Here is a 17,335-nt window from a genome sequence, read left to right on the forward strand (position 1 = left end):
AATATACTTAACCATGAATACCACTAAACAAATATCTGCCACAGCATCATTTCACTAAAAAAAAAAAAAATAAAATCACAGGTATTTATCTTACTAAATGAAACTCAGCTGTGCATATATGGGTAGCTTCTAGTGACTATATATAATTTTTACTACAGCTTTTGAAGTCAAAGTATTGCTATAATAAGCCAGTACTGGGACAGTTCAGTTATTTCCAGTGCACAACCATTATAACCCAGCTCACATTTATTAATGTGTGTAATCCAACTGACATCAATTGGACTAACACATAACAAACGTACAAATATTTACAAGAACAGGTTCTTAAGTCTTTGTACTGATACAGAGTTGACAGCTTTCCTTATGTATGTACTCTTCAAAATGTGTTATTTACCTATGAAATAAGCAACTTTGTAGTTAAGCAAAATTCTGAAGAATTAAAAGCAGAAAGTTTAATTTCATGGTTATATTTATTAATGCAATATTCACCATGCCAGTAGAAGTGATATAATATTTGTACAAAAAACTCATTAACTGCAAAAACCTACATTTATTATTCAACTTCCTCTCACAAATGGATTAATTCTATAAAGTGTATATGGGCCCAGAATATAATGAACTACTTTTATTCAAGCAGTTGAGTTTGTAAACAAGCAGCTGCCTGATTCCACCTTTGGATTCTCAAGGGAACACAGTTTCTCTGCTGAGTAAGAACCAAAATTACTTAACCCTGTATTGAAAACAAGTGCACTCTGCATTACTGGGATTCAATAATAGGAGAAAGGTAAAATGTGTCAAGCACAGCTCCTTGCTCATTTACAAGGGAGGTAGAATGGATTCAGCACATACATCTTGCTACAAAGTTTATGCAATCAAGTTTATCATTAGCACCACCTTCCTCACCTGCTGAAATCTTTCTCCGTCTCCAATTCCTCTTCTCCATGACCCAGACGCAGGAGGTGGCGCTCATCAATGTCTAGGGCCATGATTTTTTCAAACAGTTGGTTCAAGGCCTAAAGATTGACAAGAACAGGAGAAAAGGTAGTTTTTAGAAATTCAGAGGCTCTTGCAGAGGAAAACTGAAGACTTAGTGGTAAGCCAGCTAGGAAATTACGCCTATTTTGGTATAAATGGAAGCCAAAGCAAACATGACGTTAATAGTGAAACTAGAGCTCTTAACCTTGACAAGAAGGAAATTAGCCTACTAAAATGCTTGTATTTGCATACTTCATATAACAATTAAATTTTATTTTATGATTTTGAAATGATTTTAAGATTTTATTCTATCACATAGTTAATTTAGTTGATAAAGCTATTATTATTATATAAAGAAGCACACTTTGCAAACATTGATTTTGTTGAATGACTTTAAACCATTTAACTTTTACTGTACATTAGAAGAGTGTGATCTGGTACTGACTGGCAGGTGCTGAGACTCTATTCCATATGGATAAGTAAGTTTTGCTGAACTAAACTTCAAGGTGTGCTATGTCTCCTGCCTTAAACTCTTCAATTCCCTAACAGCTTAATATCAACTGTCCAATTCAGTGTTTTGCAAAGGATTAAGTTTATAAGCACTGGATCATCAAATAATGAAACTAAGAATAAACATGAGCAAGCTCCACCTGAACTTCAAGTCTGCTGGAAGTCATGCAAAACCTGTTACAAGTACAGCATCAATGCACAGGGAACAAACCCTGCTGAGATATAATTTATTTCCTGAACTGCAATTGAAGTTCATGTTCTCACATAAGTCTTGTCTGGTAAGAAGAGTCTCCTACCTGCCTTGAATTATTTCCTTCCTTTTCTCCTCAACGGACATGCTCTCAACCCTTTCTCTCAATTTCACTACCTGTTACTCTCCCGCAACCCACTGTACACTAGCCTATAATATTTCAGGTTGTAACTCCTCACCAAAATGAAGCCCCATCCACCATTCTTTGATCAACAGCCTAAGTGCTTGATCTTGCTTTGATGGAAAAAGATGAAAAGTTTTCAAAGCAGTATGTTCAGTTAAAATACCTCATAACTGAGCTAGGCTAGGCTAATTAGGGAGACCAGGAAATAGATGACCCTGGTTTCCAAACAAATCCTTCCAAACCAGATGCAGATTTAGAGTAAGAATCTTTAAGACTTTTACCATTATTATTCTTATTTTATATATGCTTGAGAATTAAGAGGCAGACTCCATTTCTTATGAATGGGAAGCAAGCATTCAGCTGAAGAGGCCTTCCCTTAAAAGCATGAAGCACAGAGTCTGAGAAAGCTAGTTAGCAAAAATCTGGCTTGCATGCAGTGAATGTGCAACTGTAAGGACTATGCAGGTACTTTTTCAAAATACCTCCTAATTTCTATCCCCAACCAGTTAAATATATTGAAAACTTCTCATAAATCGCTCAGAACTACAAACATTATGAAACTGGCAAAATTGCACACAAGCCAACTCAAGTTTTCATTGTTAAGAGACAGTTGCAATTGCCAAACTACTGATCTCAATATCTGCTGCTGTTCTTGGTTTTAATTACAGGAAAATTTCCTACATGACTGACACTTTACCTGATTAGAGTGGGTAACTATAAGAGTTCGTTGTTCTGGGAAATTATGATAAAGATTGGATATTATCTGGACTGCTACATCAGTTTTTCCAGTACCAGGTGGACCCACTACCTAAAAAACAAACAAACAAATTGTTGTCAAAATATCAACACACAATTTATCAGAATATTGCACAATACAGAAATATAGCCAGTTGGGAAAAAACCAGAACAATCTCAAGACACTGACATCATATATTAACAACAACAAAAAAAATCTGTTTCATGTACAATTTCTTGCTGGCTTCTGTGAATTTCAAGAACACATACATGTACCATGAAAGACTTAGCCCAATGCTAATGCAGATTCCTGCCTAAGAGGAATATGGTAATCCAGCATATGAAGTACTATTATGTTTCACAACCCATGAAAACAGACCTCCTCAGAAAAAAAAAGGCTTTTTAACCTCAGGACAGCCTAAACATAAGGGAAATAGTGAAAAGAGCATCAAAACACACGATTGCAAAGAAAGTAAGGTGAGGCAGATGTAAAGAACAGAAAAAAGATTCCAATCTTTTTATTTACTCAGAAAATCTACAACTGATGATATAGAAATAATGCTGACATCTAATGGGTTTATAGGCTTAATTATACCAATAACATTCCAAAATTGACACCTGAGAAATTTTAAAAGTATCCAAGTATTATAAAGCATCTTAAAGTAATTTGCTCAGCATTAAGAAGCACAGAATAGCAGGTTTCATATGTATCGAGACATAAAATTACGAATTGCTATGAAATCACACTTGCTTTATTTAATGAATCTCATTGATTACTGGATTCAAAAGCAAGTAAGATTGTAATTCTCAAAAATATTAGACAGAAATACATGACATAATGACAGAAAATAAAACATAGGCCTGTATTATGTAAATATTTTATCAGTCTGCCTTCTTTCCCTGAAAAAAAAGTGGGTGATGCAATAAGAAAAAAAATCAGAAATACATCCTCAAAAACAAAAAGCTGACTTCATCACTGTTTTTTGACCTAACAAACTCTCATTCTCTAACCTCTTAAAACATAAACAAATTCAGTTTTAGTAGAAAAGTTCAAATTATATAAATGAACATCTCAAATATTTATGAAAGCTGGAGTACCAGGCACAGGAAGTTACTTATCTTCTTTAAAGCCCTCCAAAAGTGAGGTAGATGGTAGTTTGTAATGCATTATACAAGATACACATGATACTAATGAACAGTATGCAATACTATTAAAAAAAAGACAAAATAAAAACTAGGTAACTTTAAGACACAAAGTACTAGAGAGGGGGTCTCTATTATACACTACAAAATGGTGATGAAGATTTTAATTTCTCAATCTTCTTTCTTATTGACAATGCTACTGATATAAAACAACACTCCTACACACCCATGTGGGTATCTTAGACAAACACTCTAATTATGTAAAACCCAGCAGTTCAAATCATTCCAAAAACCCCCTTCCAACATTGTTTAATAGCCAAATTTAAAGCATCTATCACCGTGGCATTTCCACAGCATTCAAAAAAAGAGCTTTCATTTCTAAATAGATCTTAACATTGATACTCTATAACAACCAGAAAGTTCTGCTGTGTTCTACTAGAAAACATACTACACTCAAAAACACTGCCAAGAACTCAGGTAACATTTACAACGCTACTAATTTCAGCACACTTAGGCAGGCAGGGACAAAAGGCATACAATTCTAATGAAGTTTATTTTTTCCTTTGCCTTTTATCTTTTGTGTGCTAGCTACAGAGTGTATAGGGAGTGGTAAAACATAAGGAGGAAGGGGAGGAGGAAGATTATGGTACTAATGAATACCAATACAAAACCCTAAAAATTAGCATTATTGCCTATATAGAGCAAGAAGAAATTAGGAGTATCAGAGAAAAGTCATTCAGATATTCCACTGAGTCACTACCAGGATAGACTGTACTTCATTGGGAGACAGGTACTTGCAGTCAAAGTCTAACTGAGAGTGGTAAACCTTAATGACCTTTGCAGAAACTCACTGATCAGAAATTATTTTCATAACAAATCTACAGCTTTGGTTTGGTTTGCAACTTCTTAGTTCTAGAATTCAATAGGATATAAAGGATTGCACATTACATTTCACAAGACAGCAGAAAAAAGCTCCCTGAAGACAATTCAATGACTTTCATTTCCTTTAACGGAGTTAGATCGAACGAAAATGATGCAAGTAATTTAAAACAGCTAAAAACAGCAGACGTGGCAAGAGCTTTACAGTCTAAAACTAGCAATCCAACCACTGAAAAAGTAAATTCAGTTGTTGTGGAAAGACTTCAGCCACTGAAACACAGAATACTATTATACAGAGATCAAATGTGTTTCTGTATGATTTTGTGAAGATGGGAGGATGTTGAACATGAATGAACATGAACATGAATATGTTAATTTTCCATATTTTTAAACTATTAATAGAAGTAACCTCAGGAAGGCTACAGAAATGGGCATTACTGGTATTTCACTGAATGTACCTAAAGCCAGAATCAAATAAATAAGAGTATAAAACCCTTAAAAATATTCTTACCATAGTCAGCCCAGGCTGCATTCCTGCACGTATAGCTTCAATCTGGGTATGGGTAAATTGAATTGTATTGCTGTAACAAAGCAAAACAAGAACAGAGAATTGATAGATTTTGCCAACAGTTTTGATAAAAGAAATTGTTTTAACAAGTTTGATTTAAATTCATTGGCGACAAGTTTCTCCAGAACTACATGCTTGCAAACTCTTATATAAATTAAACCAATATTAAAACTACCTTTATAGACACGGCAATCTTGCAATTTCTAAGCAAGACAGTAAATCACGTTGGTCAGGTGACAACAAAATCATCCCATTGAAAAGACTGTCTTTAATTATTATTTGCTCAGAATGCTGTCAAATTATTTAGGTATGACAAGTCTTGACACAATACTAAGAGACAGTATTTCTCATTGTTCTTCAAGGAAATTTTTTAACAGAGAGGTAATAATAGAATAGTTTGATTTAAATATAAAACAAAACAGCCTCATATTCAAGTCTTCTTTTGGTAATGAAATCAAAATGACATTCTGTTTACAATCAACAACATTATTTTTTAAGTATTTCTGAAAATTAACTGCTATGCATGTATCACCATTTGTAAACAAGTTCTCATCCATTTATTACCGTTTTGGTTGATTATATGGATATGGTCCCCTGTTTGGAATGACATGAGGCTCTACAATCAGTGTTTTAGCTTCTTCAGGTTTTTCTTCATTCCCATCCTCTTTTCTTTTCTTTCCTTTGCCTCCCTTTATTGGGAAAGTTATCCTGTAACACATAATTTAAGACTACACTTCAACACGTTCACTATGATACCAGACTGTCTTAGAAGTTTATACAAAAAGATTTTTTTGTCCCCATTAAGACAAACTTTCACACAATAGGGAAACATGAGTTGCAAACAACGAAGTATTAATGAGGATAAAGAAAAGAATGACAAATAAACTGATGAAGCTGATTTTAAGAAAGCATATTTGACAAAAAGTATATCAAAAGTGGTCTTTTTGAAAATCTAGGAGCAGTGCTGAGAACCAGCTGGAAAAACACTGGAGGCAAAGAGTTCAGAAATGAAAATGGAAGGGACAGGAGTAAAGTTATAATAGAAAGCCACCAGCACTATATGTTCAGCAGTAATAACTTCAGTTTGTTCTAGAACTGATGCACACTTTTTTTTTAATACAGAAGATATGTCAATGTTCTAAACTGCTCTAGCACATGAAGCCTTTTATCTTCCCATTTCAATTTTTTTTGTAGCCCTCCGTAGCATGTTAGCAAGCTTCTCTAATTCAGAAACAAATCACAGTGAAGGAATTCCAATGGCTATCCAATTATCTTGAGATAACAATGCAGACAACTTTAACAGCAATAATCTTAGTCTCTTTACAGGACAAATGCAGAAGTAGGAAGAGCAATAGCTCTTCATAAATAGGAATATCTGTATTTTAATCTATGAACTGAAAATGAACACTAGGTCATCGAGGGAAATTGTGCGTGGTATCTTGTCTTGATACCTTCAGACTATTTTTATATCATCTTATAGTGTTAGTGTCTTCTCCACACATATTCTACATCCAGTGTTTCAAAAAAGCATGGAAGATTACCTCCCTGCTTTTCAAGATTCAATTTGGCCATGGTAAGAGCTGACTTGTGCAGGAAGGGGAAGGAAGCCATCTTTTAGCCCCAGTCAGATCTATTCCTTCAAAAGGAAACATATTTCAATTCTCATTAACTTTTAAGGGAAAAGAGATATAGTTTCTTCAGTCCAGGTGAAGAAACTATTCTCCAATGCTATGCACTGTGAAACTCAATTGCTGAAGTCTTTTTCTTAAAAGAAAGAGAACATCCCTTCAACAACTGAACTCAACTCCACTTGACAACACACTTCAGCAAGAATATCAAGCCAGCAGTATTTGAAATTTTGAGATCACCTGAAGGGGGGTATTTGCAGAACAGGATTGTCAACAGTCACTTTAATGTTGTATCCAGGAAAGCTAGCTTTTAAGTGATCAATGGACAGGAAAGTGTCATTAAAATCCAGAGTTGCAATCTGATTTGGCATTTTTGAATAGTGTGCACTGCTTGGATCTCCATATCCAAGAATGATGTCATGTAGCCAGTCAGGAACAACACAATCTGTGTTCATCAAATTCCTAATAGTCTCCAGAACAGCCTGCAAATCAGAAAAATAGAAAACAATATGATTGGAGAGATTGACTTTTTACCAAGAAAACATGAGATACTGAAGACTAATCAAGTCTATTCTAAGATGCTAGCATACAACAGTCTTTAATCGACAGGTGTTTGGTCAGATGGAGTCAATATATATAGTGTATATATGCAACAAAACACTAGTGTCAAACTATATAGTTCTTAAAGAGGACCATAATCATCAGTAAAGTTTTCATCCCAGAACACCTGGGGGGGGGGGGGCATAAAAGACCCTCATGCAGCTTAATGTTTCTCTTTTAACCCTATAAATTTCATCCCTGCAGCCAGCTTAAGTTTCCCTCCAAAAGCTTGCTCTTCATTCCCAAACTAATCTCTCTACTCATCTGTGATTATAACAGTATCTTCTCTCCTTTCCCCCTCCCATGAAAACACCAGTGCCTCAGACCCTGGGCTTGCACAGGGTGTGTGCATTTTAACTAAGAGGTAGCTGAACTTTAGCCTTCCTGTTAAAGGGCTACTTCAGTGGCAAGTCTTCCAACAACCACCGTACTTGAAACTTGGTATTAGGACCCTCTGCTCTTTAGCAGAAGAAACACAGGATCTGAAATCTGCACTGATTTCCAGATCCTCCAACTTACTACACCAACAAACACGGACACAAATGGATGTCAAAGATAGGGCATCAGCAGTCCAGACCAGGATATAATACACATCTTCCAAATTCCAATCTTGTTAAGAATAGTCAGCCAAAACAAAGTATGGAATTTTATTCTGATAGTCTAAATTTACATATCCAGCTCCAAAGGGTAGGATTCTCTGTGCTTTTCCTGCTTGTGTTGTATCATTCAAGGAATCAAAGTAATGTGATCATCATTCCTGCTTAAGCAGTCAACCTCTATAAAGGTTCTGATTCTTGCCCTCTACTCAGCATGGGTGAGACCATATCTGGAGTGCCGTGTCCAATGCTGGGCTCCTCAGGACAGAAGACAGACGTACTGGAATGAGTCCAGCAAAGGGCCACTAAGATGATTAAGGGATGGGAGAATCTGCTCTATGAGACGCTGAGAGAGCTGGGATTGTTTAGCCTCAAGAAGAGAAGACTCAAGGGGTGGTGAAGAATTTTATCAGTCTGTATTAAAAAAAACAATGGGAGGAATTAATGACAATGGACCCAGGCTCCTCTCAGTAGTGCCCTGTGAAAGGACAGGAGGCAATGGACACAAATTGAGATACAGGAAATTCCACTTAAATACATGAAAAAGTTTTTCCTGTATGGGTAATTAAACACTGGAACAGGTTATACAGTCTCCATCACTAGAGATATCCAATTCCAACTGTTCAAAGTCACAAGATCTTGACCAACTTGTTCTAGCTGACTCTGGTTTCAGCAGGGCTTGGACTAGATCATCTCCAGAGGTCCCTCCAACCTCAACCATTCTGTAAATCTGTAATTCTGTTCCTTCCAATCTCAACCACGCTGTGGATTCTGTGATAGCTCTATAAAGTTATTAACTCAAAGGCAACTTAGCACTATAAAATTTATGATTGATGTAAAGTTATATGCTCCGTCCTTTCCTTATCTAAAAAGGGTGCTTGATTGTCCAACAGTAGAATGGCTCCTGCCATTTCAAATTTAATTCTCGTACCAAGGAAACATATCATAGCAGGTCTCTCCTTGTACAGGAACCTCTGGATAGTCAAATTCCCAGCTGTTAGAAGAAGTGAACCTGTGTGGGATAATACAGCTGGCATAAAGTATCACTGTGACACAAAGTATACTCTGAAGCTCAGCCCCATTTTATAATAAAGGGGATGGCTCAAAGTATCTTACCTGATGCCTACAAGCCACTGCAGAAACCTCCTCTCCCATTGGCTCTCCAAGGCATGTAGTTTATTTCTTCTTGCTCTTGGTCTTACAAACATTTTAGTATGTGACCTGCAGGACCAGAGAGGTCCTGCACTTAATTTCTGAAGCCTGAAGGTTCTCCAATTACTTCAAAGGCCCAAGATATACTGATGGACAAGTCCCATATTAACTAAGAATATTTATATTTTTGTTGCAAATATAAAACAAGTGTTTCCAGCTTAAATGTATATTAAGCATAGTGTAATAAATTTGTGCTAAGAAAAGCACAAATAAATTGAAAAATGTGGCTTCTTCAGGTAGCATTTCTAAATCTAAATGATCAGTTTTTCAGAGGAAAGTTTAAGAAATATGTCCCTAATAGCCAATGTGCTGTTTTTACACCACAAAAACTTCGCTTCAGCTTTTCAAAAATTAACACGTATACATGTAAAAATAGTAAATTAGTTCTTGTAAGAACTAACACTGCTGACCAACTGTAGTGACATAGTGGTGTCACCTCCAGCAAACACATTGTATTTGCACTTCCCCTGCAGTCTCATCTGCTTAATTTACTAAGACTGCACAAGAGTTCTGTTGTCTTCTCTCCTACAAGCTCAGCTTAAAACTTCAAGCTGCCTTCTATCTGCTCAATACACTATCAACACTAAACAGTGATACCTTGTTTTCTTTTATCCAGCTGAAGTTAGAAGGCTTTGCAAATTACATGGAACACTTGCACCCAAACTGGTAGCGATGCAATAGATCTGGAAATATCTTAGTTTGTCTTGACAAATGAATACATGATACTTAAGTAAAAACCAGCATAGAATGGTCTGCATTGCGATTTGCCTGTAAATTAGCTGCAAGCACACAGTACAAATTTGAAAGCTACACTCACATCTAACAGTAATGCTGAGCAAGCTTAAGTATTCACTGCAGCACTTTCCTTCTGACTACACAAAAGCGCATACATACGTGAATAAAAAACACATCTATAGTGCTGGCACACCAACAGGCTTTGGCTGAGAGCATTTGTACTTATAATGTAAAATGAACCTGCCGCAGATGCATAACATTAAAAAAAACCAACCCAGAACTGATTGTTAATGTAAAGTTATAAAGGACTCTGTGAAGTACTTCCACTGTACCACAGCTGGATGGCACCAGAATGCTCTGTGCAGACTGCAAGCTATTGTTTTACACTAGAGGCATCTTTCCAAATACAGGAAAGAAAAAGTCACAATTCTTCCTGCCTCCCTCTTCATCCATCTGCACAGAACTTGCTGCAGAATCCTTTAAAATGAAAATCACTTCAATTATGCAATGCATGATTTTAAGGCACCAAAAGAAAAGCAGTTTTTTGTTTATGTTGCATTTTCATAATGGAAAACTCAAGCAACATTAAGGATTCAAAGGTCTAAATGATCTAACAGCAAAGAAACTAAGCACGCATACAAGAAATATTTTCAGGTATACAAAATTATGTACCCTCACAGCAAAAAAGGCCAACAGTATCTTGTGCTGCTTTAGGAAGTTGCCAGCAGGTCAAGGGAGGTGCTCCTTCCTCTCTGCTCGGCACTGTTGAGGCTGAATCATAGCATCATAGAATGGTTTGGGTTGGAAGTGAGCTTTAAAGGTCATCTAGTCCAACCCCCCTGCATTGAGCAGGGACATCTTCAGTTAGATCAGGTTGCTCAGAGCCCCATCCAACCTGACTTTGAATGTTTCCACGGACACAGTATCTACCACCTCTCCAGGCAACCTGTTCCAGTGTTTCGATGTTCATTGTAAAAAATTTCTTCCTTTTATCTAGCCCGAATCTACCCTCTTTTAGTTTAAAACTATTACCCCTTGTCTACCGCAACAAGCCCTGCTAAAAAGTCTGTCCCCATCTTTCTTGTAAGTCCCCCTTAAGTAGTGAAAGGCCGCAATAAGGTCTCCCCAGACCCTTCTCTTCTCCAGGCCAAGCAACATTAACTCTCAGCCTTTCATCACAGGAGTGGTGTTCCAGCCCTTTGATCATTTTTGTGGCCCTCCTGTGGACCCACTCCGACAGGTCCATGTCTGTCTTGTACTGAGGACTCCAGAGCTGAACACAGTACTGCAGGTGGGATCTCATCAGAGCAAAGCAGAGGGGAAGAATCACCTCCCTCAACCTGCTGGCCATGCTTCTTTTGATGCAGCCCAGGATACAGCTGGCTTTCTGGGCTGCAAGCACACAGTGGTGGCTCATGTCCAGCTTTTCATCCACCAGTACCCTGAAGTACTTCTCTGCAGGGCTGCTCTCAAATCCATTCACCCCCAGCCTGTATTGATACTGGGGGTTGCCCTGTCCCAGGTGCAGGACCTTGCACTTAGCCTTGTTGAACCTCATGAGGTTCACATGGGCCCACTTCTCAAGCTTCTCCAGGTTCCTCTGAATTGCTTACTAACCCTGAATCTGGAGCACTGTGTGCAGTTCTAGGGTCCTCAATAAAAAAAAAAAGACATGGAGTTATTGGAGCAAGTCCAGTGCAAGGGCCACAAAGATGATTAAGGGACTGGAGCATCTTTCATATAAGAAGAGGTCAAGAGAGCTGAGACTGTTCAGCCTGGAAAAGAGACGGCTCGGGGTATCATATCAATGTGATAAATACCTGATAGGAGGAAATGAAGATGAAGGAGCCAGACTCTTCTCAGTAGTGTCCAGTGACAGGACAGGAGACAATGGGCACAAATTAACAGACATTAAATTCCATCTGAACACAAGAAAACACTCTTTTTACTGTGAGGACAATTCAGCACCAGAAGAGGCTGCCCAGAGAAGTTTTGGATTCTTAATTCTTGGAGATATTAAAAACCCAGCTAGACATGGTTCTGGACAGCCTGCTCCAGGTGACTCTGCTTGAGCAGGGGGCTTGGACTAGATCTCCAGAGTTGCCTTGCAACCTAAATGATTCTATGATTCTGTAATTATGCCACCTGATCAAAAAAGTTTACTAAGGGCAACACAGACCACTTGGCCAAAGTTAAGTTTATGTCAATTCACAATTCTAGAAACTCATACACACATTTCAACTTTCCTGGAAAACTTTCCTCTTCTTGCTTTAACAGAGAGTAAGGAAAGCTAAGGTATTGATAAGCTTCCTGAAAACAGCATTTGTTGAATTTATTTGCAAAACTGAATTAATGTTGTGTGCATAATTTTGATATTACTTATAGGCAATATACAGTATCATAAAGCATTAGCAACAGGTTTATTTTGAACTCTGACCAAATTACTTGAAGGCTCTCCTGACAATGAATACCCAAGTAAAATGCTAAAGAATCATGCACTGGAACTGTGTGAAAACTTTTAGGGCAGGGAAAAAAGCACCATTCAATCTACAAAGCTCCAGTTAGCATACAATATCTATAAGGACTATCAAATGTATCAGTGCTAAAAAAATCTCATCTGACATCCTCTAAGGCCCAGTAAGAAACTGATACAGTGATGCTCCCAAGAGCTAACAGGTTTCTCTGGTTTTCACCTTTTGACTAGTTACTCCTCCTTTTCCTACAGTCCACTATTACATCAGGTAACACAAACATTCCACATACTCCCTCAATCCTCAAAAAGGACAAACACAGCTAATCAGTAGGCTACCTGTTAAAAGACTGAAATTATAAACTATTGTTTTATTATATACTCAAGTGAAGTAGGAGTGTTCTGATTTCCAGTTACTTCACCACTTACCTGCAGGGGGAAGTTATCACCAGCTGAAATGCTCTAACTTCCTGAAGTGATCCAACACGACCTAAGAAGCCTAACTACATGCATCTAAAATGACCATGTCTCAGTACTGCTGGCATATTCCAGTGAACTCTTATCCTAAGAGTCAATGAGCAAGTACTTTACCTTGAAATTGTTTTCTTTTGGTTTTCTTCTCATTATTATATTAAATGTCTCATAAACATCTTCTGCTCCATTTTGGATTGTATTGGTCATGTCTTGTTGATACTGGTTTGGGTCCAGAAATACTCTGTATGTTCGGCAATCCCCTTTAAGCCTTGGTTTGGGTTCAGGTCCTGCCCATAATGAAACAGTAAGATTAGAATTTGAAGGAGTGCTAAAAGCAGATTATCATTCAAATAAGTGATCCATAATTGTTCCTGAAATGAAATTTAGACAAATTCATATGATGAAACTAATTTCTGCATGGTGTTACAAACATTCTTATTTCATGTTTTCATCCCATTTCTAATAGGAGTTCTTGAATATAAGCTATTTTATTCCTAAAACCAAAGTGTACTGGATTTATTTAATTAATCTAATTACATCAGATTTTACCAGAGGAAACTAGTTAACCTTTCTCAGGCTGCTTATGGAACTGGTTTGTTCAGTTTGTACTTTTTTCAAGTAGGTAATGAATTCAATGAGCATTGCTTAAAAGAGAAGCAAGTCAATGATTAGGCTGTTAAGAACAACAACAAAAAGAGAAAAAAACCCCAAACTTTCAAACAAGTTTTGGTATATCATACCTTCTTCAATAACACGTCCTTTCTCATCCAACATGCCCTGGATTTCACAGCCTCTGACATATACCAGGCCAGTTTGCTCAACAAAAGGTCGTCGTCGGTCAAACTTGGTGCCATAAGGTTGCGTGGGACGTACCGTAATCAAAAAGCAGACATCATGTTTACGCAGACCTGATTCCAAAAAGGAACATTCAGTGATCTGATTGAATGCCATTTTCCTTATCCGTTCCTTAATATATATATATATACACACAATAGAATACACAAAAATTTCTTGTAAATAAAACCCCATCCATTTAGGGAATAATGTGTTCTGTTTCAAAACATGCCTATAACTTAAGAGGATACAGAACCACAGGATGTTGTAATCTTTTCAACTATTCCTGCATACTAATATCTGTTAGGACTTCAGATATGACAAGGAGAAATTGTCTGCTTTTTTTCAAGACAACAAACTTTTTTATTTCAAGATTATTCTTCTCCCAATAATCTTACTTCGGTTACACAACCTATATATTTTTCAGTCCTATCTCAAAAGTAGTGTGTCATTAATCTCTTATTCTCATTGGTTTCTTCTGGACTAACCTTCACTTTTTTTTTTTTTTTACAACAATTTAAGTGCAGTGCTTAGAACTAAGCACAACATCAGGGTAAAAGGTCACTTAAACAAGTTACTTGTTTTCCATGCTACATTCCAGTTCATAAATCCTGATATGACTTGATTGAGCATTTTAATTTTCCCCTCAGCAGTAATGTGTTGCTGTGGAGTCACATTTGCTTTTGAGCGATGGTGACCCCAAACTTTTTTCATTCTGCAGAGCTACTGCCTAACAAGTTATTCCCCCAACATGCATTCGTGCAGTGACTTGCTCTTGCTTAAGTTTAGCATCTTAATATTCATCCTTGCTGAACTACATCCTACGTTTAAAACGCAATTTTTCCAATTCACTAATGTAATTTTGAACACTAATCCTTTTCTCCAGTACACCTACAGATTCACACAGATGTAAGACACCTTCAAAATTTAGTAAACACATGCTGTATTTTTCACACAAGACAAGTGATTTTTCATTATGCACCAGATATTATCCAACCTAAAGCAGTTTCATCAAGACTTTGTATGTTAGACAATGATTCATGAATTCTTCACCTCAGTTTTGATTAAGTTAAAGCATTACTGCTTTTGAAATCAGAGGGTGTTCGAAAGCTAGATGCACCACTATATAGCTACCTGCAGTATAGCAAAGTCTGCTGCCATCCTCCTAGCTTTACTACTTTCATAGAAATCTACATTCTCAAACTTGTATCTGTTTATTTATCAGACTCTCCAGCTTTAGCATTTGTGCTACGTGACCTGTAGTCACACTATGCAGCTCCAGCACATTTAACAGGTTTCTCTAACAAAAGAGAAGGGAGTGACATTTACTGATAATCCAAGTACAAGTACATGCTTCTGTGCCACTTGCCCACACGGTCAACTTAAGTTCAACTCCCCAAGCAAAAGAAGTGTTGCCTGTGGATACTTACAAGAAACAGTATTCAGTACAGTCAGCGCTTCCTAACAACATTCAAATATACTGAAAAGTACTAAAATGCACTTGTTTGAATTAAATCAAATCTGTCCTCTCCATTTGTATATGAGACAGCCCATTCCCCATTAATTTTCCAATATGACATTATTAGCATGCATATTAATTTAAAACACTAAGTTACTTTTCTACATTCCCTGTAAAGGGCAAAATTTTACAGTTAGCAAACTGAATTACATCAGCCTGAAATAGTAAACATTATGTTCCCAATGGAAGTATAAATACTTTAATAACTTCAATCTTCACTTTAGGAAAGTATAAACTTCTTAGACTTGGAGTTTGAGTAACTGACTTTTAAAGAGTGTATTAAGATTGGCAAATCTGTACCACATTAAAAACAAACAAACTTTCTTACAACAAAAGATTACATCAAAGTGTATTTTGATGAGCACCTATTTTGAGCCCCTTATTTCAAAGAACGTTAAGTACCTTCCCATTCATCTTTGATGTTATCTCGGACATTCAAATTAATTGTAACATCTGCTCGTACTCGCATGGGCCAGTTTTCACCAATATTGGGTTTTGCCACCTCCACCACTGTGAAAGAGACAATGGGTTGTGCCATCCTAGCCCATCCACCAAAGACCACACCTCCATATTCCGATAACCTAAAAAAACCCAACAACAACAACAAAAAAACCAAACAAAGTTTTGTTAGTCATTATCTGATAACAGATTCAGTTCTTTTTTTAAACTGTGAAACAATTTACTTCACAGTCAGCTCTAAGACAAAAGTAGAAGTCTTAATTTTTCATGCTACTGAAGAACATTCACATAATCCTGCATTTTAGAACTGAAGCATAACATGAAGTGACTTATATTTCAAGAAGCAAAGGCAACTTATGCTGGCATTAAAAAACCCCAAAAAACGACAAACACCTCACAGAGAGAGAAGAAAAAGGGAAGATAACAAAAAAGCAACTACTGAGTATGAGAGACATCACACCAAATGATCCCTTGAAATCTAAAGAGGATCAAAAGGCAGTAGGTAGCAAATTTAAGAGTACTCAGTAACACCTCACATAAACCAGAAGAATTGGTGGTAAGTTTCCAGATTTTATAATCTCAGCCAAGGCTTAGTACTTTTGGAAAACTAACTCACCCATCTTAACACAACAAAGGTTGGTGGTTAGCATCCAACATACTGTCTTAACATCTTCAGGGATGCGTATCGACAGACCCTTACAAAACCATCCCACAGGATGGCAACACCTTATGGAAGAAGTTAGTATAAAACATACTATCTAGATAATAATTTAAAATGCATTTGTTACTATGTATTTAGTATACGCACACTATCAGTTATTCATTCTTGAATGCACTTTGATTACAATTGAAATTGAACTGACTGGTTTGCATCAGTTAATAAATATTACCATGGCTTCATCCTACTGACACTATCTTCAATGTCTTGTCTAATCTCGTATGTAGACTCTAAGCGGAAAAGATTGAAGTTCCTCAGCAGGTAGTCATGAAGAGTCAGAAACTGTAGATTCAATTTGGGAAGTGCAAGACAGCCTAAGTGGGTAAGGGTGGAAGGAAAGAGGTATTTGATGGATAAAACAAAACAAAAGTGAATTAATATATTGGTTCTACAGATTTATAAATACATACACACATTATTCTATAACTGCCATAGTTGTTATCCTGGGAGATTCTAAGAAATACTCCTTTTATAAATATACACCGTTAAAAAGCACACATTTTTCAGGTTTTCTCTAAATGAACCTGCATAAGATTAAAGGAATTTTCATCCTTCTGGCAGTAATACAGTGAACTATTTAAAAACTGAATCCTTCCCTGTATTCAGACTACAACAAAATTGATTTTTATAAAATCAAATGTAGGGCAAAGTAATGGTACTTTGGGAATGCAACAATTAAACCAGCATTAAGTAATGATGAAAAAGGCTCGTTAACTAATAAAACCCATGCATTATCCAACAGTTCCCTAACTCCAATCCTTTACGTTTATTAGAAGCCATGAAAACCATTAATGTAGAAAAAAGTTTTAAGCCAAGAAATCAAATTTTAATACACAACTTTTGAGGAAAGTTTCTGTTCTGATTATAGATTATTATTTTTTTTCCAAATGAGAATGAAAACCATGG

At 36.7% G+C, this 17,335-nt stretch overlaps 1 protein-coding gene across 1 annotated transcript in view; it reads right to left on the reverse strand.

Moving 5' to 3' along the window:
* The window catches only part of AQR (aquarius intron-binding spliceosomal factor), a 61,547-nt gene that overhangs the window by 23,255 nt on the left and 20,957 nt on the right, over positions 1–17,335 (reverse strand). The window contains exons 16-24 of the mRNA XM_075030365.1: positions 16,602–16,743; positions 15,655–15,833; positions 13,640–13,807; positions 13,017–13,186; positions 7,053–7,294; positions 5,749–5,892; positions 5,128–5,197; positions 2,557–2,667; positions 904–1,013 (exon numbers count right to left, since the gene is read on the reverse strand). Coding sequence (XP_074886466.1) covers positions 904–1,013; positions 2,557–2,667; positions 5,128–5,197; positions 5,749–5,892; positions 7,053–7,294; positions 13,017–13,186; positions 13,640–13,807; positions 15,655–15,833; positions 16,602–16,743 — 1,336 coding nt within the window. The remainder of the gene's footprint in view (positions 1–903; positions 1,014–2,556; positions 2,668–5,127; positions 5,198–5,748; positions 5,893–7,052; positions 7,295–13,016; positions 13,187–13,639; positions 13,808–15,654; positions 15,834–16,601; positions 16,744–17,335) is intronic.

Source organism: Buteo buteo, chromosome 6 (assembly GCF_964188355.1).
Source record: "Buteo buteo chromosome 6, bButBut1.hap1.1, whole genome shotgun sequence".
NCBI lineage: Eukaryota > Metazoa > Chordata > Aves > Accipitriformes > Accipitridae > Buteo > Buteo buteo.